General features: G+C 31.4%; 1 protein-coding gene across 3 annotated transcripts in view; it reads right to left on the bottom strand.

Moving 5' to 3' along the window:
* Nucleotides 1–5,122: 5,122 nt before the first annotated feature.
* Nucleotides 5,123–23,343, bottom strand: part of LOC129907681 (activated Cdc42 kinase-like) — a 63,241-nt gene continuing 45,020 nt past the window's right edge. For 2 of the 3 annotated variants that reach the window (XM_055984001.1, XM_055984000.1), the window contains 10 exons: nt 20,163–20,232; nt 19,721–20,090; nt 19,270–19,571; nt 19,059–19,199; nt 18,838–18,997; nt 18,453–18,775; nt 18,237–18,390; nt 17,300–18,144; nt 17,020–17,239; nt 11,629–14,834 (listed from right to left, as the gene is read on the bottom strand). In XM_055984001.1, coding sequence (XP_055839976.1) covers nt 12,924–14,834; nt 17,020–17,239; nt 17,300–18,144; nt 18,237–18,390; nt 18,453–18,775; nt 18,838–18,997; nt 19,059–19,199; nt 19,270–19,571; nt 19,721–20,090; nt 20,163–20,232 — 4,496 coding nt within the window. In that variant the 3' untranslated portion in view covers nt 11,629–12,923. Of the gene's footprint in view, nt 5,628–5,695; nt 7,220–11,628; nt 14,835–17,019; nt 17,240–17,299; nt 18,145–18,236; nt 18,391–18,452; nt 18,776–18,837; nt 18,998–19,058; nt 19,200–19,269; nt 19,572–19,720; nt 20,091–20,162; nt 20,233–23,343 lie in introns of those variants that run through there. The other variant, XM_055984002.1, reaches the window with a different exon arrangement.

The following is a 23,343-nucleotide window of genomic DNA, read 5'->3' as shown; positions in this document are numbered from 1 at the left end:
AAGAGCAATTATGTAAAACGAGAAAGTCGTAAGGCAAAACTAAACCGAGGCACATGCATTGTACTAGCAGACACAATAATATTATGACAGTTAAACGAAAATCAAACGATATGCAAAAAAAATTTACCATTAGTCATAGAACCGTTTTCTTGTATTCTGACTTTCGCGTAAATGATTCTACTGATTTAAACGAAAATGTTTTATACAGAAGCGTTTGAGTATCTGTAGAAATAAAGTTTTGAAAAATAATAAATTCTTTAAAAATGACTGCATCTTGGCTGATTTCCTAATTTTTGTAAAGAAAAAAGGCAAGTGAAACTTAAATGTAAGCAGTGTTGCCAAAAACTATGATTTATCATAGTTTTCATGAATTCTGAACTCAAATCATGAAATCATGATTTTTTTTCTCAAATCATGATTTTTTTTAATTTTTTTTATTTCCTAAGCAATTAACTTCAGAGCATGCACATCTATTGCTCTTCCAGCTTTTTTCCATAGGAAATTGGGGTCTACGTTGTCTATGAAGATGATAAACCCCAGGTTTTCATATAAATCACCAACACACGAACGAAATTGTCAAAAATCACAATTGCTTTGATTTTAAAGTAGAAAAAATTATAAAATGTATTGAGCCATATCATTGAATAATTATATATAGAAGTGACACCGATAGTTTCTAGCGCCACAGAATTTTATTTTTTTCGGCAATCAGATGTACTAAAAAATGTCCAGAGAGAATGGGGCTTGTCCTAGAAAATTATATTTACAAAAATTTGTTTTTAAAAAAGGAAATTTCACTAATACAAACATTAGAAAACAAATATCAAATAAAAATAAAACGTATCGACATGTCGACATGTCGACATCCTAAATTAGAAAAAAAAAAATAAGGAAATTTTACTCACACATAAAACATAAAACAAATATCAAACAAAAATAAATCTTATCGACACATCGACATCCTATAAATGAAAAAAGAAAATATGGAAATTTTACTCATACATACAAAATTACACAAATATCAAACAAAAATATTGAAAAGTTATTTGACATTATAAATGTATCCATAGTAACTCGAAACTAAAAACAAAACATTTTTATTAACGACGAGAATTTGAACAAAATTAAATAATTATTGTTGTATATCCTAGGCACGTTATAGCTTATAGGGCATGAAAGTTACACTTATTTCAATAGTCCTATCAGCGTAGGTGACAAGGTGATTGCTCTTTACTTTTGCTCTTTGAGTTCGTATCCCCACAGAGATTGCTATTTTTTTATATTATATTTTTTTTGGCAATATTATAAAATGCGTAACAACTAGCGCCTTTTTTTGCTGAATCGAAACTCTTCCTGATAACTTTACTTCATGACAAATAAATTTGTGCCAAAGAAATCTGAATAAGAAGTTTTATTCACCAAAACTTATAATTAGTAAATTTTATTTTCTACGGGCCTTACCAATAATCAAATTTAAGGCTGACTTAAATATTTAACTGAATTATATATATTTCACCCTACCAATAAACAATTTAATACTCAGGTACAAGGCTAACGCTCGGCTAAATTTAATAGTTGAGTTTCATAACGAGTGCAGCTTTTAACCTGAGTTGTTTTTATACACTAGTCCAAAAAGTTAAAGGAACAAAGCAGAATTCCTGATACCTCCAACAAGTACCTATTCAATTTGATTTCTTCTACTAAGAAAGATTTGTCGAAAAAAAATTTCAAAATCGTTGGAACCTTATAAATAAATTAAAACAAAAAAAAAAATCAAAAATAAAATTGGTATGCAATTTCGTAGAAATCACTATTCAACATTCAAAACTAAAATGTCAAAAAAAATTAATTTCCGGTTTTCGAAAATTTGATTTTTCAAAAAAAAAGTGTTCAATTTTTTTTATCCAAAAACTATTATTTTTCCAAATTGTCTTTCTGTTTTATATTTAAACTACACTTAGGAGCAAAAAAATGGAATCAAACTTTTGCGTTTTTTAAAACGTTAATTGGCCAGGATGTAATTGACATACATGAATGTTAATTGCACCATTAAAAAGCTTGAAACAAAGGCTTTAAATCAATACTAGGAACTTTAAAACCCGTTCACTTTATAAGGATCCAATCAACATAAATGAAGCATGTAAGCAAAAAAAGACTGAAACTGAAACAGAGAGTATCTGGAAAATTTAACATTTTAAAAAAATTAAGTGCAATTAATTGACAGATAACGTCAATAGTAACGGTAGGAAAAAAAAAACTGAAATTGAAGCAGAGAATATCAAGAAAATTTAACATTTAGAAAAAAATGAAGTGCAATTTTTGACAGATAGCTATGATACTATCGTATGCATTTTGAAGTTTTTACCAACAATTAAAAGTAAAAAATTCAAGCTTTTAAATGAGACCATAAAACTTGAAGAAACATTATTTTATCCATTGCAATTTTTGTTTTAAATAAAAATTATCTTTTTTGATTCCGTTTTTTTGCTCTTAAGTGTATATAAATATTTAAACTATATAAAAATTCTTTAAAATTGAATTGGCAGTTTGGCAGAAAATCAGATTTGAAAAAAAAAACGGTTCTACGGTAGGTTAATAATAATTTTAAAACATTTCCATGATTGCCCAAAAACTATTTTATAATTTTTTTAAACAAAATTACTGGTACCGTTTTCGAGAAAATAAAACATTTCCGAAATTGGTATATGGCAGGTATCGTTATTTCTGGTTAAAAAAAATTAGTTCTAAAAACCCCTCTGGAGAGTCTCCAAAAAATACTTCATACCAAGTTTGATGTTAATCGGTAGATCCGTTTAGCTATAGACAGACAGACTGACAGATGAACAAAAAAATCTACTATTAGTATTCTCCAATGGAACAGGGCTATAGTAATGCAATGTCTGATTGTTATCTCAACTTTTTTTTGTGAGAATGCATAGCTTGACTATATAGTATCATGACAAAATAAAGAGAATGTAAAAGCTACATTCTTCTAGTTTTAGGATATTAGAACCAAATATTTTATTTCAAATGGTGCAATAGGAAAATCATTGGAATTATCCAAAACCACATTTTCATACATTTGCGATCAAAATAGACCTTTTTACAGTTTTTTTTCAAATAAACTCAAATTCTTGTGAGTTTATTTCAACATTTTATTAATTATTATTGTTTAAATTTTAGATTAAAAAAAAATTAAAAACAGAGAAAAGTATCCAAAAATGGTACGAAAAGATTTTTTTTCCAAAATTTAACATTTTGTAAAAACTGCAAATTTGAACAAAGCCGTAAATCCAAAGTTCTTGTTCGCATACATCAATCATTTTAAGCAAATAATCGAGATAGTTTCGTATTGTATTAAAATATTTGAAATATGCATTAAAATACTTTAAAATAATGTGTAATATGGCCATATTGTATGAACTTGATCCTTACGTACTCTTGCATATGGGGTTTAAGAAAATAGTAAGTATATGCTACAGTGCATGAAGACAACATTTAAATAATGTGAACTACAGCTAGATATTATTACAAAAAGCACCCTAGTCAAAATTAAATAAACTCTCTATAGTTGAAGAAAAATCTTCTTGTCGTTAATAAAAACAGAAAAACAAAATCCTTTCAAATATACATAAGAATCAAACATTCAAAAATAAATGTTCAATTCAAAATATTACAAAAATTAAAAATAAATTCAATTTGAATATTACAGAAACAAAAATAAACAAACACACTTCTAACACAAAACAAAACTAATACAAATACACCAAATATAAATAATATAGTAGTTGTGGTTACTTAGTAACCAAAAGTCCTTTTAAGGAATTTTTCGGCCATCGAATACACAATCCTAAAACGATTGTGGCGCCACTCTTGTAACGATTGTAGCGCCACCCCTCAAACAAAGCGGATGTTTTTTCCGGTGTCACTTCTATATATAATTATTCAATGGCCATATTCATAGTTCTTTCATGAGTGCCTGGCTACACAGTGATTTTTCAATCGATTGAAAAATCACATGCGGTGGCTACACACTGTTGTGCCCAATCACGTTCCACTTTTACATTTTCTAGAAACAAACGTCAAAAAGAGGAAAAATTTAGTAATGGAACTGTACTACCCTCAGAAAATTCAGTTCCCTTCGTGAGCATCTTCCTCCTTTACTCCTCATCCCTCTTGCCAACAAACTCACTGCTTAGGCGATTGAAAAATCACCGTGTAGCCAGGCACTAAGCTGTTATTTTCTTGCTTCTAAGATAGACTGAGGTTTATCATTGAATAATTATATATAGAAGTGACACCGGAAAAACATCCGCTATGTTTTAGGGGTAGCACCACAATCGTTTCAGGAGTGGAGCCACAATCGTTTTAGGATTGTGTATTCGATGGCCGAAAAATTCCTGAAAAGGACTTTTGGTTACCAAGTAACCACAACTACAATATTATTTATATTTGGTGTATTTGTATTAGTTTTGTTTGTAAGAATGTAAGAGTCAAAAACCAGACGTAACGCAAAAACCCCACAAAACCTAACGCCGATGTTTCACTTAAAAAAAAAAACTTTGGTTACATCCGTTAATTACGTCATTATTAATTTACCTAGACTGTTCTTTTCAATATACCGATTTGCACTAATATTAAGGTTTCACATGCCTTTTTTCACAGAACCTATCACAAAAAAAAAAAAAAACGAATTATAAATAGCACAATGTAAATATAAAATCTATACTTACTTTCTTCATCTTACTGATTTCAGCTCTATTACGCTTTCCGAAAATAGAAAAACAAATAAAACTCATTAAACGAATTTTCCGGAATTATTGATCAATATCAAAATATAGTTTTATTTAATTTTCTTGGAAACAAATGTATATAAATGTACTTTTTTTTGTATTTAATTCTTAAATAAGTCAATTAGTTTTATAAAAATAAAAAGATATTTTTTTTGTATTTAATTTACAATATTTTTAACAATATAGAAATTTTCATTAGAAAATATGAAAAAAAAAAAATTATAAAACAAACAATTTTAATAAGATTAAACATAATAATTAATAAAAAAAAAGTTATAAAAGTAAATAGAGTTTTTGTTCGATATTTTTTTTTTTGTAATTTAAACATAATTATAAAATCTCTCTTTTTTTTATATTAGATTAATATTCTTAATTTTTTTTAATAATTGAAATAATAATAAAAAAAAATAATATGTTAATATATTTTTTTACAACTAAATAAGTACTTAATCGAGATTCAGACTTCGATAGAATTAATAGAAATGAAAATTTGTCATGTAAAATTATTTGAGTTTTTTTTTTTTAAATTGTTTTTCAAATCATTGAAAGAGATTTTTAAGAAAGAATCGATATCTGCCCAAAAGAAATGCATTGATTGGTGATGAGTTTGTGACTGTACTAATTAAAAAGTGATAGTCTAAATTATTATTTGTGCCCCTTCAACTTCATGGCAGTTATTTGCAGGTCCCAATCGGACTTTTGTAAGGCTTCAACAGATTCTGTAAGACTTAATTCCATTCCACTAAGAATATTTTGTAGTTTAATTAGTTTTATTGCCTTGTGAACATCCCATTCGATGAATTCCAAAACATGAAGGCATCTTGTCGGTGTACTCTAAGTAAAGTATACAAAAATAAATAGTAAATAACTTTAAAAGCGAATAAAATGAATAAAAAACTCACCTCCTTGCCCAAGACTTTCATCATTATTCTGACTTCGTCTGAGTCCACTCCCCGTTCGCAACCTTTAGGCTTCTTATCTGAAAACTCCAACAAATCCTCACAACTCACAGAATTGGAATCTTTAACTAACGCTCCCTGTGGTGAAGCATCTTCTTCTTCGATTTCATTTGAGCTTTCAATCACAACACCTTCCTGTTTACTTCCAGGGCGGCTACTATGACGACTTCCATCACTCGTCTGTGATCTATTCATGGCCATATCAACACTTTCTCGAATTTTATTAAAAAGTGCATGGCCAGCCAGTTCATTGCCACTACTTCCACTTGAAGTTGTCGCCACAGCTGCTGCTGCAGGCTTTGCCACAGAAACTGACATTGAGCTGCTTCCAGGACTGTTGCTGGTTGTTTTTGGTGGAACAAAAGGAACAACAGTCTTCTTTTCAATATCCAGATTACGTAGTTCATCTTCGTTCACATAAAGCCCAGATATCTTTGTACTATCAAAGTCGACTTCTTTGCATTTGTTGTATTGTTCCTTTTGAATGGAGAAGTTATAGAATCCATCTGTAACATCGGGCGATGTCAAGTTATGACAACCATCTTCAATAATGGATTCAAACTGCAGAGACTCTGAGTGAGGGTTATTCTCATTCATGTCTCTGTGAATTTCTTGCAAATTCTGATAAGTTCTCGAGTCAATAGGTTTGTCAAATGAATCCGAGTGTCTACTTGTTGGACGAACAACAGCACTGACTGCTTCATGTGTGAATTTTCTCAGATTGATTCCTGAATTTCTGTGAGCGTCATTCGAAAGGGAATGATTTCTATTTGAAGCTGTTCCAGGGAAGGGAATTTTCGGGTCATCATCGGGCGTAACCTCAGTTACTTTATTCAGTGTCCTTTGAACACCGTAGGCTGGAATTATAAGTGGATGTTTGCGAACATGACGCTTGGGATTGGTTTTGATAACTTTATTCCTGTCTCTCGGAGGCAGGGGAATAACATTCGAGTTGGCATTATCTGCCGCCGCCTGTTGATCGGTGCTTGAAGCACCCTTTTCAGCGGCCTTCTTCTCAGGGAAAGTATAAAATGTATTTGTTAGATAACTGGGGCTTTCACATTCCTTGTCAGAGACTGCTGATGCTTGACTGCACGTATTACTATTGACTGGAGAATTTTCATCATTCTCCCCAGCCAATGTCCTAGGTCGCTGTTTCAATGGGAAAAACTTTGGATTCGTGATGAGTTCACTTTTCCTCAGTTTTCCATTGAATCCACGATTGGGAAGAGTCATAGGTCGTGGAGCTTCTTGCAATGGAACTGTTAATTGACCCTGTTGGTTCCTCAGACTTGTTTCCATCGCAAGAACATCAACTTCATTTTTCAAATGAATAGATCTTCTGGGTAGTGTTTTAGCAGTGGTCATTTCAAATTCATTGGTGTCCAATTTACTTATGAAAGTCATTGAAGACTTTCGTTCAATTAGACTGTTGTAGGCTTCACGTCCTTCTTCAGTGATTGTATTCTGTGAATGAAATTTTATGTGTGGATTCGGAGGGAGTTTTTTTTTGTTGTTGTTTTAGAGGAGGATGTGGTGCAAGGATTTTTGTTTATATTTTTTTTTCATAGGGAGGATAGGAATGGCGTTAGTGAGAAAAACAAAGCGTTAAAGGTAGTTTGTTGTTTTTTTTTTAGGATTAGGAGTATCGTGGGTTAAAATGAAAATTCAAAAAAATTATTTAAAAATAAAAACGAAAAACAATAGAAAAAATAACAAAAGTTATATCAATTGGAAAGGTTTTTTGAATTCTAAACAAAAAGAGAGAAAATTAATATAAAACAGAAGGAGTGTTAAATATGAATAACAAACAAAAAAGAAAATAAAAAGATGTTAAAAAGCCACAGATAGTAGTAGTGTGAGTGCTGATTGATTAGTGTGGTTTAATGTGGCCTTAACTCGTCACCAATGTTTAGTTAGTTAGGCAGTTAATGTTTAGTATGTTGATGTTTACGAGTACTCCAGTGTTATTTTATACATTTTATTATTAACAAATAAGGTTAAGTTTTAGTTTCATACAAACAAAGAAAAGAGTTATTGAACTAAAACCTGGTGTTAAATATTTTCCATTCAATTAGTGCTTGAAGTACATTATGTAGAGGTCGTGTTAAGGTACCTAACCTATAAGTATCTTGCTAAAATATTCGATTGCCAAAAATCTAGGAAATTTTTGAAAAACCTTATTTCTTGTTCATAATTCAGTTTTGATATTAAAGAACTAGTTTAAATTTTCTGCGTTAAGTACGATAGTTCTAAAATTTAAGCTATTTTTGATTTTTTACATTACGTTTTTTTTCGGGAATCGTAGAAAATTTTTCGATTCGAACGGAATTCGTGATAAGGCCGATTCACACTTAAGTCTTGCTTATTTAAGCCTATATAATTTCAACCAAGTTAAATTTTTTTGAAGAAATTTAGACAATTCATCGCACGGAATTAAAATGCGAGCTGAAATTGAATATGATCTGAACATGGATAACTGAGACAGCCTTTTTTTTTGGAGTTTCAAACTCACAACAGATTTAAGCTTCGCACAATGATGCCTTTAAGATACGTTTTTATATGAAGAAAGAAACAGAAACTAAAATAATGAAAATTAATTCATAATTTTTGTTTATGTTTGTTTACATTATGAATAAAATTCAATTTAATTTTTTCTATGACCTGTAGTCCAAAATGCATTTGGACCAGGTCCAACAGTTTTATTTCAAAAAAGTCATCATTTTTGTTTTTACTTCTGATTCGAATTAAAATCGTTGAAGAATATAATTTGATAAGATAAAATACTCAATTTTAACACATAGTTGTCAACAATATAACGGTAAATTTTTAAAATTTTGTATACAAAATTGACGAGAAAGTTGTAAAAACTGTTGCTTATTAAATAAAAAATCTAAATAAAAAGACTAAAAGTTTTGGCACATTTCATATCAAATTGATCGTTGTCATGTTAAGTTGAACTTGTGCCGAAAATGCATCTATTTGGGACCATTTTCTCATCAAAATTCATCAAGCCAATGACTTAAAAAATATCAAAAGTTGTACCCCAATGAAGTATTTAAAAAAAAATTCTCTGTGAAGTAATGTGAAGGGGTTAGTTTATGTAGTTGGATGATAAATAGATTTATTTTGAACCTCAATCTCAAGCTTGGTAGTGTAAAATGTTTTAATTAGAGCGTTAAAATGAAAATGGATTTTTCAACCGAAAAACCGGAAATATTCCTTGAAGTTTCCTAATTGATGCTGAGAGGTAGGAGAGGGAAATTTTTTGAGTGCTATTTGAAAAATTTATAAGGTTGCTGGCATAAGTGACGTTTTAAAGAATGGCATATCAATTTTTAATTTACCGATTATTTATTATTATAAAAACTTGGTAATTTAGAAATGTCGGGAACCCCAAACTATTTAATCGTAGGAATTTATCAAATTTGGATTTCAATTCAAGTTTTTATAACTGAAAAAAAAAACATGTGAAACTTTTTTCCATTCCCTAAAGTAAAATGTGATTGATACTGTGTTCGGTTGTGAAGAAAAACTAAAAGAAAAGTTCGCTGGCGGTGTATCATTTTTTTTTTCTAATTTTGCACTTAATAAATCTTCTTCAATTTGGAATCAATTTTGTATTTATTTATTTTTCAAAAAATGCAACAAACTTTTTTTTCTTATAATTCGCTTTCCTTTTAGGTTATTTTTTGTTTTTTTTTATTATTAATAAGTTTCAACACTTTTATTTTTTGTTTTGTTATTAATTGTGTGGGCTATTTTTTGGGATTAATTTTATTTTATAGTTATAAATATATTACCATTATGTTTTACGTATAAAGAAAATAGTATTAATACTCTTTTTTATCTATAAATTCACTTGTGTAATTATCAAACAATTACAATAAAATATTTTTTTTTAAATTTTTAGTTTATTTAGATTATAAATATTTTTATATATTTTTTTTTTGTTCAAACATTATATTTTATTTTAATAAATATTATTATGTAAATAGCAGTAATAGAATATTCACACATATAATGTTTGTTTTGGTATTTTATATTTTTGTTGTTATTTTCAATTAAAATCTTTATTATGTAATTTCAATTTCATAAACGGTCCTTGAACATTATTGCTTTCAATCCTTGTTTTTTTTTTTTTTGTTAAATTCAACTCTGTAATTTATTTTTATATTAAAATAATTTGCTTGTGTTTATTTTTAATACTTTTCTTTTTTTCTTAAGTTTTTATGAGTTTGAAATTTTAATTTCTGTTTTTTGTTTAAAAAGATACATTATTTTCTGTAATAAAAGTTTTAATTATATTTTGTTTGCTTTTTTTTTGTTGAAATAGAAAAAATTGTTTTGAGTAGCACAGATTGTCGTGTATTATAGAAAGAGTATACAAAAAATTATGAAAAAGTGTAATTATAATAATTATATTTGACCAAATAAACGGTCAACATCATTTATATTTATTGTTGACTGTGTGCTCGTTATGAAAGTTTAGAGTTATGTATATTTTTTTGTTTAGTTTTTAAATTTTCGCTTTGAAAACGAATCATAGACTGTTTTGTGCGATTCTATAGAAATGTTTTCAATATACAGTTTTTGTTTTTTGTTTTTGTTTTAAATGCGAATATGCCAGAGGAATTTTATTTATATGACATAGTTTAAGGGCTATGCGAGTTTTTTTTGGATATTAATTGTAGTTTTTTGTTTGGGACCCTCATTTTAAATAGTAGTTGAACTTTCGGTAAAAAAAAAAAACAGTTCATTATTCCTTATTGTTTGAAGGAACTCAATTTTAATAATTGAATCGCTATTGTTAATACCAAATTATCGAACTTTCTTCTCATAATGAGGATCAAAGAATTTTCTTGTTGAAGATAAATTCAAAACAAGTAACAAATCTTATGTAAGAAAATATTACAGAAAAAGCAATAGGATTAAATAGAAAAAATAAAATCATCTAAAAAAATTGTAATTTCTGAGAAATAAACATAAATAAATGCAGATTATGTTTCTCAAAAAAAAAAAAAAAATTAGTAAAGTTATTTCGTTCAGACCAGCTTTCAAGAGAAAAAAAGGGATAATCATCTATTAAAAATTAAAATGCATTGAACAATTAATAATGTATCACTCTGCACAATGAGTTATTATGGCAGTTTGATATAATCAGCCTTATTCTGAATGAAAAGACCCGAGGGAATGTGCTAGGGAGAGCCTCCCAATCGAAAAATAACTACAATATTGTTCTTCTCCTTGTTCTTCCTCTTCCTATTTAATTTTATTCTTCTATTCGTTCATAATGATGAAAAACTAAAAATGAGCAAAATTTCTTTGAGCTTTTTGATGAGAACCCCACTCCCTTACACATTTCGCCGGCAGATTTTATTTTAAATAGGGCTGAATATCTTTCCCAAGTGCTGTTAAAAAAAAATGTTTGGATTTATAATTCAGCTCTATCTGGGATCTTACGTCTCTTAAAATGAATGAAACATTTCGGGACACATTATTCTGATACGGAGTACTCAGAAATATACTGGTCCAAGCTACAAAATGTGAATTGGAAGTTAAAAGGAGTTTTACGTAAAATTACACTGCCTTTAATTACTATAATTTGTAACAGATATAATTTTCGAGGGATTCCAGTGTAACCCGTCAAAACGCCTTATTTTCCAAAAAAAATTTGTAATGTTTTGTCAGAATAAGGTAATAATTTTGGGACTATTTTTTTTTTTCGTACAAAATTATACAATATCTTATTTAAGTTCTTATTCGTCTCCGAAATGTATGCTTTCATCATATTAGAACAGAAGTTCACGCTTGAGCGGAATCTAATTCCTTTAATTCACACTACCTATGAATAAATATCAAAGAAAAAAAAAAACTAAATCGAGACAAAAAATTATGATGTAAAAGTAATGATCTATTTTGGAAACAAAACATTTAAATTTTTCATTTTTGAATTTAATACACAGACACACTCTCATAAAAAGTCAAGAAACCTTTTTACTCGTACATTGAAAGAAAATTAGAAGAAAGATGAGTTTATTCTCTTTGGATTATCTAATTAAATTTAAATTGGTTCCAAAAAGCATCACATTTCTTCCGCAAGCTGCCTAAAAGTCGTTTAGATTTCTTAAAAAAGATTAAAATACATTCTTAATAAAGCTTTATTCCAGCTGATGTGAAATGAAAAGTTCAATAATTCGATCAGTTAAATTGAAATGAGATATCGACCGATGGAGATATTAACTGTGTACACAAAAGTGACCTCTAAGCTGTTTTTTGCAAGGCTACGAGGGCTGATATAACTCTATATTTCAATGTTTCAACTTTTCCTGACCGCTTTAACAGACATCGTTTTACATCAGCAGTGAACTAGACTTTACAATTAAGTAACTTGAAGATGAGAGTGACGCTTTTAGTGTCCCATGTGAATTGAAAAGTTAAAATTACATACTTGATGAAGAACAGATGCAATACATCTGGAGTAATAATCTTAAACCAAATTTATTCGAAATCTGACCAAGAACATCTAGATAATAATTCGATTTCTCATAGATAAATTAAGCGAACCCCATAAGACTTTGGTATACGGATTAAACCTCTTTAAAGTTAAACATTAAAAAATTAAAATTAAACAATTAAAAAAAAAACTACTTTTACAATAATACATTCATTGAACCTATCTTTGGACGGGGATATCGTATACAAACTGATTTTATGCATCTACCTCAAGAAAGTTCTTTTTCTTAATAAAAAACCACTGACAATATTAAAAAAATTACATTCGATACAAAAAAAAATGACTAGGAGAGGCCAGGGCGATGATAATTTTATGTTATCAGGACGAGGAAATGCTTTTGAAAATAAATTAAAGCAATTTGCTTAAAAGATTTAATCAATTTACGCAGAAGCATTAAAACCTTTGCCTCGTTCCTTCCCCTCAAATATAACGGTCTATATATTTTTGTTTTCTCTATTCTTATACCAAGCATTTAAAAACTCACTACACAACAACAACTATCAACTCTTAAACCTTAACAATTCAATATTTCAAACTTGATTGAGCCGACGATCGTTTAACAGCCGGCGACGCCGTCGACGCTGAAGACGACGACGTTGGCGGCATTACGCTTCCAAACAGTAAATTCATTAAATATTTAAGCATTTTTCTTAGTTATGGCGCCGGGCTGGGCGGAATGTGAGGCAAAAAGTCCTTTCGAAACTCAAACTCCTCTGTATCTGTTGAAGAACTATCACTCGAAAATGCCTGCTTCACCTTGAGACTGCTGAATGTGCTGTGCGAACGTTGTTGTCGCCACAGTATATCATTCTGCTTCACTGTTGAGGCATGAATTTTCTCTGGCCAATGGAAGTTGCCTCCCCCTTGATGACTTTGATGTGATGATGGCATTGAAGTTTGCTTCTGCAGAACGGCTGGAGGTGGTGGTGGCGGCGGCTGTTGTGGTTGCTGCTGCTGTTGCTGTTGTAATTGTTGAGGAGGTGGCGGAGAAGTCTTCTGAGGCTTCACAATCACCTTCTTTCCTTCCTGTCCCGCATTATAGTAAGTTGTGGAAGTTGGACTCTTACCAGTCAGTTTGGAGACATCAAATTCATGGAACATTGAATTACGGCTAGTGGCAAAACTTGACCCATTAACGGCAAATGCTCGTGGTGGCTTGATGACGTGGTTGATGTTGATGGCATAATTGTTGCCAGGTCCACGTCCTCCAAAATCATAAATCTTCTCATCATATCCATGCTGAGATGGCTGCTGCTGATGATGAACATCATGGGAAAAGTGCTGCTGCTGATGATGGGCATTACCACCTCCACCACGATATCGACGTTGGGTCAGCTCTGTGCCATAATTGTTGTAGTGCGGAGCCGATTTAATGCTCGCATTCGACCCATAAAGCTTGTCTTGGGCCGATTCATCATTGCTGGCGGAGAACGCCTTCCTATTTAGATATTGCCGCCGCCTCTTCGATGACACACGTGTGCGTATATCGCACTCAGAGTGGGCAATGCTTCGGTCAAAGTCGCTCTCCTCATCGCTTGATGTAGAGCTAGAGTCAAGTACAATTGGATTATAGCTCAGACGCCGTAAGGTGCGCGCTTTGATGCTACGCGGTTTATATTGCATTACCTTGTTGCCCGCACCGCCGACGGGATTGCTGCGAAAGGAGCCGGTACTGCGATGGGAAAAGCTTTGCTGTCCCACAGTCCGGTGTTGTGGCTCTGATAGAACGGGAGATTTCAAATTATAATTATCATTAAACGACATGGACCGTTGTCGACTGCCCGAATAATCACCTAATGGAGAGTTCTGCATTTGAGAGTGTGAGTAAATGGATGTGTTGCTAGCATTGACATTCTTAACTGGCGATGAAGACTGATGGATTTTTGTGCAATTATTTGTGGCCAATTCGTTTTTTACACTCATATAGCCACGCGCTTCCATCGAACTCCCAGAGAAACTAATATCCTTCGGACTGAAGTAGCTATCTTGAGGGGAGTAGCTGCTCTTTTGGCTACTCCGCCGTGAAAGCGAGAGATTGGTTTCTCTGGAGGCGAATCCGGTGTCTGGAGTGCTTGAACGCTTGTCTTCGATCTTGTCAATGATGTCATTGTAGTGTTGCAAGTGTTTGTCAATATGACTGGTGGCTGAGTTGAAGTCGAATTTTGTATGAACACCACCGCCAAAGTCATACACTCCAGATGATTTTAAGCTTCCAGCAATAGTACTTGCACTACTTATTTCACCCTCCAGAGATGACACAATGTTGGCGAACTTTTCATTCAACAGTGTTTCGGCTGAATCGTTCTTATCCAGCTCACTGTATGTTTGGATAAAATCCAAATTCAGAGCTTTCAAAGTGTTTTCAATGTCTAATAGATTTTCACCGATAACATCTCTTGGTGTCCGGCTATCATTGACTTCGATATCTTCACGAAAATCAATGTTAATCGGACGACTAAGGATTTCACGAGATTTTTCAAAGAAGAAATCTGAAGCTTCTTTGTCAAAAATCGGTATTCGAATGTCTGAAATGGGAAAGGGTTCCAAATCGCTAGGGCGAAAACGCTATGGGTGGGTGGTATGGTATAATGATGTGTTTTGTTTGTGCGTGTATTTAATTTAAAATAAGAAGAAACGAATACAAAACAACGAAACATAAAATAAAAAAAAAAACAGGGCGCATTTAAAAAGGAAACGATGATGAACGATTGATTTTGGAACAAGAGAATAAGAGAGAGAGAAAGATAAATAGTGAATAAGGAAAAAAGAAAATGTTTTTGTTAGTTTACAATGATTATTTTTTTTTTTTAATTTTATTTTGTCTTTTTTTATGTAATTATGTAATTCAAATTCTAATCTACAAATCGATAGTGGAATGATTTATGTAATCGTCAAACTAATTGCAAAACAAATAAATTTAATTGATGGTATTATGAGTTATTTTTGGTTATTTTGTAGCACAGATACAACAAACAAACAGAAAACCCACACAAAAGAAAACCAGCGAAAATAGACAAATTAAACCAAAGATTAAAACCAAATAGACAACAAAATAAAGGTTGGAGACCAATATTAAGGTTTTCGTTTTCGAGAGTAAATTTGTTTTTTTTTTTTTTTTTGTTAGTAAGAAATTATCGCGGGATAGGTAAGACAAGAAAAAAAGTGAAATAAAAAAGATAAATATGCAATTCAGGTACTTATAATTAAATAAAAATAATAAATTGTTTGACATACATTTTTTTTTAAGGAAAACAAATCATTGCTTTTATGAAGGGGCAGTAATAGTAATCCAAAGTTGTTTTTAAATGAGCCGTAGATGAATGATACCTGAACTGAATCCTAGACTTTTCATACTCTGACAGACAAACAATGCTTTAATCGAAAATTGCATCTCTATTAAAAAAAAAAAGAATGCAACAAAACAATGCAAACAAAATTTAAAACACAAACGTAGGGTCATGATGAAAGAAAAGTGACAAAAGAAATGAACTATCTTCTCTTGAAAGCGATATAATTTGAGGTATGGAGGCTATCTTCAGAAGCTCCAAAATAAAAAAAATTATGAAAACTCTACTTAGTCGTAAAATGGAGCGGAAAATTGTTTAGTTGATGCTTTTAAAATAATTTAGAAACCATTTCACAAAACTAAGAATAATTTAGAACCGATTTCACAAAGCTAAGAAATAGGAATCTATCAGGTCGGACATTTAAGATATGTATACATATATGCACATGTATGCACTGTGGCACTGATTACATTCTTATATTCAAGAACCAACTCAGTGCATTTTCTTTCTTTCTTTTTGGTTAAATGAGTAAGCCATTTTTCTTATAGAACTACCGTTAATAGACCTTACATTTTTTTGACCCGGAAAACTTTTACAGAGTGTAAAAAGCATTTAAAAAAATAAGGTCTTGAAAAAATGGATTTTTTTTTGTTGTACAAATTATATTTCAGTATATTGTCCAAAAATGTCACATTGATCCGTCTTAACTTAGTTTAAATTTTTCCCAAAACTCTAAACACATTTTTGCGGAAACAGTGTTTTCATAGAGTGAGGAAAATTTCTTAGAAACGGCTGGACCGATCGGCTTGAAACTTTCAGACGAATTTTTTAGATACTTTTGTGAGGTTAGTCGCCATTCATATGTTTAAATCCTTGCAACTGTTACTGTTAATGAGTCAAACGCGCAATGCAGTCATTGCAAACAGAACCCAACACCATCGACTCGATAAAACGTCACTATGGACAAATATAAATGTTGAATAGGCCAAAGCCTTTCGTCTCTTTGAGATTTACTATTACGTCGCATTAAATCATTTCATATATAAAACGAAGATTAACCTTGAAAACAACATGTATTCCTGGGTATTAAGATGGTTGGATTTATTGACAATCAAAGAAACCTTCGGATAAATCGATAATGTAAGCACAGTCAAATAAAATTTCCATTTGCTTTTAGCATTAAAATACTCAATACAAATTCTAGAAAACTGCCTTGATTTTAAAGTAAAAATCATTACAAAACGCAAGAACCCTAATAGAAGAGCCTTTAAAAGCAAAATCAAATAGCTCTGATTTTAACCACTTTCTTAAAAAAAAGGAAATCAGCTTTATTTAAACTACCCCCTCGAATAGCAATGATTTATTTTCCTTCTACGAATGATTCTACTTAATATTCTTTTTTCATTATCATATAAATATGAAAAACAAAATTTAATAACAATTCTATTGAAACTTATTTGTACCTGTAAGTCGGGTATGCTCTTCAATTCCTCTGTGAAATTCTTTTTCTCCTTTGCATATGATGATAATGGACCAGCATTACCATTATGTCCAGTTGATGGACCAGCATTATGTTTATCATTGGCACCATGATGATGTGACAAATGAGGAAAACGAAAGCTAAACTTTCGTTTGGGACTCTGAACATTAGGTGTTTGATCGGAAACTAAATCCGTCATTGACCTTGAAAAAGAAAAAAAGTACAATTACAATTCAAAACGCAAACAAAAAGATAATGTTTACCTCGCACTAATCTCATTCGCAATCTCAATTGCATGGTTGAGAATTTTTTCATCTTTCACCGAAATAGGTTTCATTGTTCCAGTTCCAGATTTCTTTTTAGATTTATTTCCATTCGAATCACCACTATTCTTTCTATTCAATTTGGAAGACAATTCAGCAAGTTTATGTGAATGATCAAAGTCCGGAGACTTGGACATTGTTAAGCTGTCTGTTGTGCCAGTTGCTGCTGCTGCAGTTATTGTTCCAAACATGGAATTTATTTCATCCAACAACGATGGACCCATATCAAAGACTTTGTCTGCTGTTATTTCATCATCCGATATCTCATGGTATTCATGTTGATCTTCAATATTTGAACCGCTTGATGCCTGCAGAGAGTCATCTTCTAAATTGGCATTGGTAAAAGCATTCGCCTCTAGACCATAGTTATTGTTTTGTAATGCAAATGTACTATTACTACTGCTGTTACTACTTGAAGCTGTTGCTCTAGCATGATGATTATTCCCTGTAGCTGTAGCTGATGTGGATGAATCTAAAGCAAATGGATTTGTTGATGAATGAAACATTGTTTTTTGGGCATTCGACATTGTGGTGTGAGCAGACGTTGTCGACGAGAAATCAAAGGATGGAGCGCCAAACGTGTTATGATGATTGGGTGTGTTTTCATTGGAACTTATAAACGTCGGATTTGTTGACGATGATGTGCGTATCTCTTCGGGAAAATAACCGCTGGCAGTTTGTAAAGAGTCTGGGCTGGTTGGTGTTGGTGGTAGTAGTAGAGGCGTTTGTTCAATGTCTTCAGATGGTTTGTATGGCGTAACTACTTGGCGTGGCAAATGATTATACTTTACAAATGAAAAAGATAGAAAGCAGAATAGGGATATGATGCTATTAGCTTAGTTTGAAGAAAACAAAACTTATGAAATTGAAAACTTACACTTTGAGAATTGCCAAGAAATGCAACATCTCCAAACGATTCTCCATCGATACCAATATGTCCGGTATGTTTAAAATCGTTTTGTGGTCTGGAAATCATTTCAGTTCGTAATTTACGTTTGCTACATCGTTCATTGTTGCGATAGAATGATTCCCTTAAATAAATTAAATGAATTATTGATCTTTATTAGTGTTTTTGGGGGTTGTCACAAACTACCTATTTGAGCTAGGAGGAGTTTCTGTATAGGCAATAGTGTTGGCTGGGTTAAACAATCCCGTTTTCCCTGAGTTTAAGACTCCCCTCCAAAATGGCGTATTAGTATTTTTCTCAAGAACAGTAATTACTTCACCTTGCCGATAAATTAAATGATCTTTTTTCGGCTCCAAAGAATTGACAATAGTCTTTAGTTGTTCGGGTTTCAGTTCAGGCAACATTTCATGGATTTCGGAAAATCTAGGCCTTTTAGATGGATCATGTTGCCAGCATTTCATCATTAAGTGATAGTAGTCTCGGGGACAACAGTCTGGCGGCTCAAGACGCTAAAAATGAAAAATGAAATATGAAAGACTCAAGCGAAAAATAAAGGGGAATGTGTATTTACTTGATAATTTGGTTCATCGATAGCTTCAAGTATCTGAAGTCCGGTAAGTGCAGCCCAGGGTTGGAAACCATAAGAAAACATCTCCCACAAGCACACTCCATAAGCCCAGACATCCGAGGCATTGGTAAAACGGAGATAATTGATACATTCAGGAGCACACCTTTCAAGATAATTAAAGAAAGAATTAAAAATGCATATTGATTGTTTTTGTAAGAACTAACCATGCAATGGGAAGTTTAAGATTCACATTGAAATTGGTCTTGTAATAGTCTTTGCCAACGCCCAGCGCTCGAGATAGACCAAAATCAGAGATTTTCACTTTATTCTTACTAAAAACTAAAATATTCCTGGCAGCTAGATCTCTGAAATAGAAATTATATTGGTCAGCATGTCTGCTCGAGATGGGGGAACATTTTTAACAAAGCCTAATACCTATGAATAAGTCGTTTGTTCTCCAAATATTTCATTCCATTGCAAATTTGCATAGCAAATTCACATAGTGTTGGTATGGTTAGAAAGCTAACACGCAAACCTGAATCCTTAAGGCACTCCAATAGCGAACGTAAATGTGCCAGCTCAGTGACCAACATCAAAGAATCGGTAGCAAGTACAACGCCATACAATCGAACGATATTTTCATGTTCGATTGAGTGCATAATCGCAGCCTCTTTGAGGAACTCCATGGGATTTGATTGCATTCGTTCGCGGCACAAACATTTTATCGCCACTTGAATCTACACATAAAACAACAAGAAAAAAAAAGAAACAAACACAAAAGAAGAATGAATACCCTTTTACTTATTTTTGTTTTGTTTGTTGTTTTGTATTGATTTGTTTCGATGGTGATGATGATGAAATATTGAGGAAAAAACCAATCACTTACCCTTTCTGTGCCATTTGTCCAGACTCCTTGTTGAACAATACCAAACTCCCCAGTACCCAATTGCTTATTCACACAAATTGAATCGGCCGGGATAATGTGTTTATTGTTTGGTGCTTTACTGGGCGAAGTACCCGATTTGGCGCCATTGCCGTCAGTCGATGGTGTATTATAAGTTACAGTGCCATCATCCCGTTTCACTATGGTGGGTGTTTGAAGGAGACGTTTGATTTTACTAAGATATCCATGTGGATAGTATTTTTCATAGTATTTGCGTAATCGACGTATTTCTGGACGTGATAGTCCAATTTGTTTGAGGTCCTCATCGGTTGCGTATTTAAATTGGGAAGCGCTTTTTATTTTAAGTTCGTTTCTATTATTTTGAATAATATCAAGAATGAGAATTAAAATAGGATATTTTTTTTCAAATGAGGTAAAATATTACTTGAACGAATTATAGTAGTGTTGCAGCTCAGACTCAGTCAGAAATTCATACAGGTCAATTTGTCCTGGTTCTGAAAATATAAAAGAAATTAGGGATTTACATAAAATAAATAAAATTTGTATTCATTTTTGAATGTAAAAAGAAAAATGTATTTTCAAGCAGATTAAGATAATAATGGGCGCAGAAGATTGATGGAAAATAACAGTCAGTATGAGAGTTTTCTAATGATACTAAAATGAAGGGACAAAACCCAAACATTTTGGACTTTTCATACATCAATTGTTAAAAAAAACCTCTGATCATCAAACAAAAAAGTCTTATAAGTACCCTTAACACATTTGGAACAACTTCAAATTTTGACTAAGTACTTTTGTAAAGAAATTTGCCATAACATATTTTTTAGTACTGAGATATCAGTTTTCAAAAAATAATTTTTTTACCATTATTTCAGTTACTTATGGAAGCACAAATTCAGAGACTATAATCAATTTCTTACAGAAATTTTTAGAACATTTTGTTTTCCCTAATTTTACATTTGGGTTAAATAAAATGCAAATATATGACATTTTACGGGTTTATATTACAAAGAAAATTAGCTTTTTCAGAAATAGAATAATGTGTTCAGGTTATTTTACAGCTCATTTTTTTTTAATCAATCAACCGCGTAGACCGATTGTTGAAAGTTCCTTTGTTAGAAAATTAAAAACTGAAAGAAACAATGATGAATACATTTTGAAACACTATTTTACTTACAAAAAACACTGAGCATTGGCTCATATTTGTACATTAAGCGATATTACTTCTTTTAGATGACTTAAATTGCAAAATTTGTTTCTTTTTTTTTTCAAATTTCGAATAGATTAGATAGATTTGTATTGATTATTTTTGAGTATTTACAAAGTCCCGGACCTTAACGAACGTTAAGTTCTAAACATTAAGGAAAAGCTAATTTTTTTTTTAAAACGACTGTATGTACAGATTTTAATTATATTTTGTGTGTTTTACTCTCAACAGAACTAGATCATGGTAACGCGTCGGTAATTTTTGACATCATTTCGTCTTGAAATATTGAACTAGATCCTAAACTGCAGAACGGATTCGTTTAATGATAAATGTGCATTCTAAATTTTAAAACTCAAAAATATTTTGAATTAAAAAAAAACATTACTATGCACTTTTCAACAATGACAAAATCAATTGAGTTTGCGATTGGTAAAAAAGACACAATTTTTATATAAAAAATAAATTAATTTATTTGACAATGGAAAATCGGGTTGTTTTTTTGTTTGACGTTTTTTTTTTCAGCCGGTTTTTCGCAATAACCGGTTTAAACCGGGAGAACAAAAAAAAAACCGAAAAAAAAACAGTTGGCCGAAGCAAAAAACTGAAACCGGTTTAAACCAGCCGGTTTTTCCCATCCCTAGTTTAAAGATTCCAAAATTAAAATTGCGTTTTTAAAAACTTCAATACGATGTTTGCCAATATATAATAGCCATTCTGAAAATCGCTTAAATTTTAAAATATATGTTTACTAATTACATACTATTGAATTTTGAGTTTTCCAAACATAAAATTTAACTGAGTTTAGCCTTTAACCTGGGGTCGAATCGGTGAAAGGTGAAATTTGATAGTTGACACTCATATGCACAATTTTGTTGTTGTTCAATTTGACTGTCAACTATCAAATATCACCTTAGTCGATTCGGACCCTGACTAATTGGTTTATTGGTATGGTGAAATATCGATACCTTCCCGTAAGAATGTATTAAGCGACATTTCTAAAATTGTTCAGGAAACGCAAAAAACAAAATTATTCTGTGAGGAAATGTATTGGCTGCACAATTTTTTTCTAGTTTCTTTTGTATACATGATAGAACAACCAAAATGGTACCAAGACGTGGCGCTCAACTTATAGTATATTTCCACATCAAGAAGTCATTTTCGAAAAAAATGTCGCTTAATACTTTCTTACGGGAAGGTATCGATATGTATAATTCAGTTTAATGTTTAAGTGAACTTTAAATTTGATTATTGGTTAGGCCCAATGCCTAAATCTACAGATTGGATTAGACTTGATTTCAATAATGTCAATGACGGATTTAAATATAACACAAAAGAAATAACCACCTTATGAGTCTTTATTACTTCTAACGAAGTCTTTTTCTTTACATCCAACAGATTAATTTACTGTCTAAGCAGATTGTGTTGATGAGGGGAGAAACAGCATTATAAATCGTTGGGAGAATAGATTTTAATCGGATTTTAATTCGTTGTCCAAACAGATTAGTTTCTTATGATTTTATGAAAGATAGGAAGTTTTTTAGCGTTTTTATTTTTGCTTAAATTATTATTATTATCTTTTTTAACGAAACTTAAGTCAAAGCCAAAAATTTAGGGTTTATTTTTATATTTAAATCCACGAAAATGTTCGTTTTTTCTGTAGCTTGTGAAAAACTCACTAAAAAGGGTAGATTTTGACAAAGGGGAAAGATATTTTTTAATCTTCTCCATTACATACATTTACCTTTATCGTATAGGTACTTATTGTTTATTTAATATAAAATATCAAAAGTTAAGATGAACATCAGAAGGTCGAAATAATCAAATCGATGTAGTATGCCTTTTTATAGATGCAAAAGAAAAACTCCATTACCACTCAAATAATAAAATCTTTTCTCCCCAACCTGACATGATAATAAAATTTAAAAATAAAATTCTATTCATCAGACCATGTGCCTTTGTCGATGTCGTCTCCGTCTTCATCGTCACTTTCAAAACATATGATTACGTACACGTATACATATACGAAGACGAGTACAATATACTAAATATTAAAATAGACACTTTTCCTCGATTTGAGAGGAGAACATCACAAGAGTGCCCCATTGCCAGCCACTTTTATTTTCATCGATTTCCAGAGAAATCCAGCAAAAAAAATCAAAAATGTATACAGCAGCTTGTGAGATGAAATATATATAACAACACAATATCAACATCATCATCATATAGTCAAAAGGACCACCCTATAACCAATACACAACCTGCTCCTTTTTTTGGAGAGTGTAGAACGTAGACTATAGAAGTATATTATTGACACATCCTTTTCCGACACTGATCTTGTAAGATACAGGAGACAGCCGTTGTCATTGTCGGTTTATGATTTGTTTGGATATTTTTAAAA

This window comes from Episyrphus balteatus, chromosome 1, assembly GCF_945859705.1.
Source record: "Episyrphus balteatus chromosome 1, idEpiBalt1.1, whole genome shotgun sequence".
NCBI classification, from domain to species: Eukaryota; Metazoa; Arthropoda; class Insecta; order Diptera; family Syrphidae; genus Episyrphus; species Episyrphus balteatus.
Note: the sequence above shows the minus strand (reverse complement) of the source record. Positions and strands in the feature narration are given on the sequence as shown.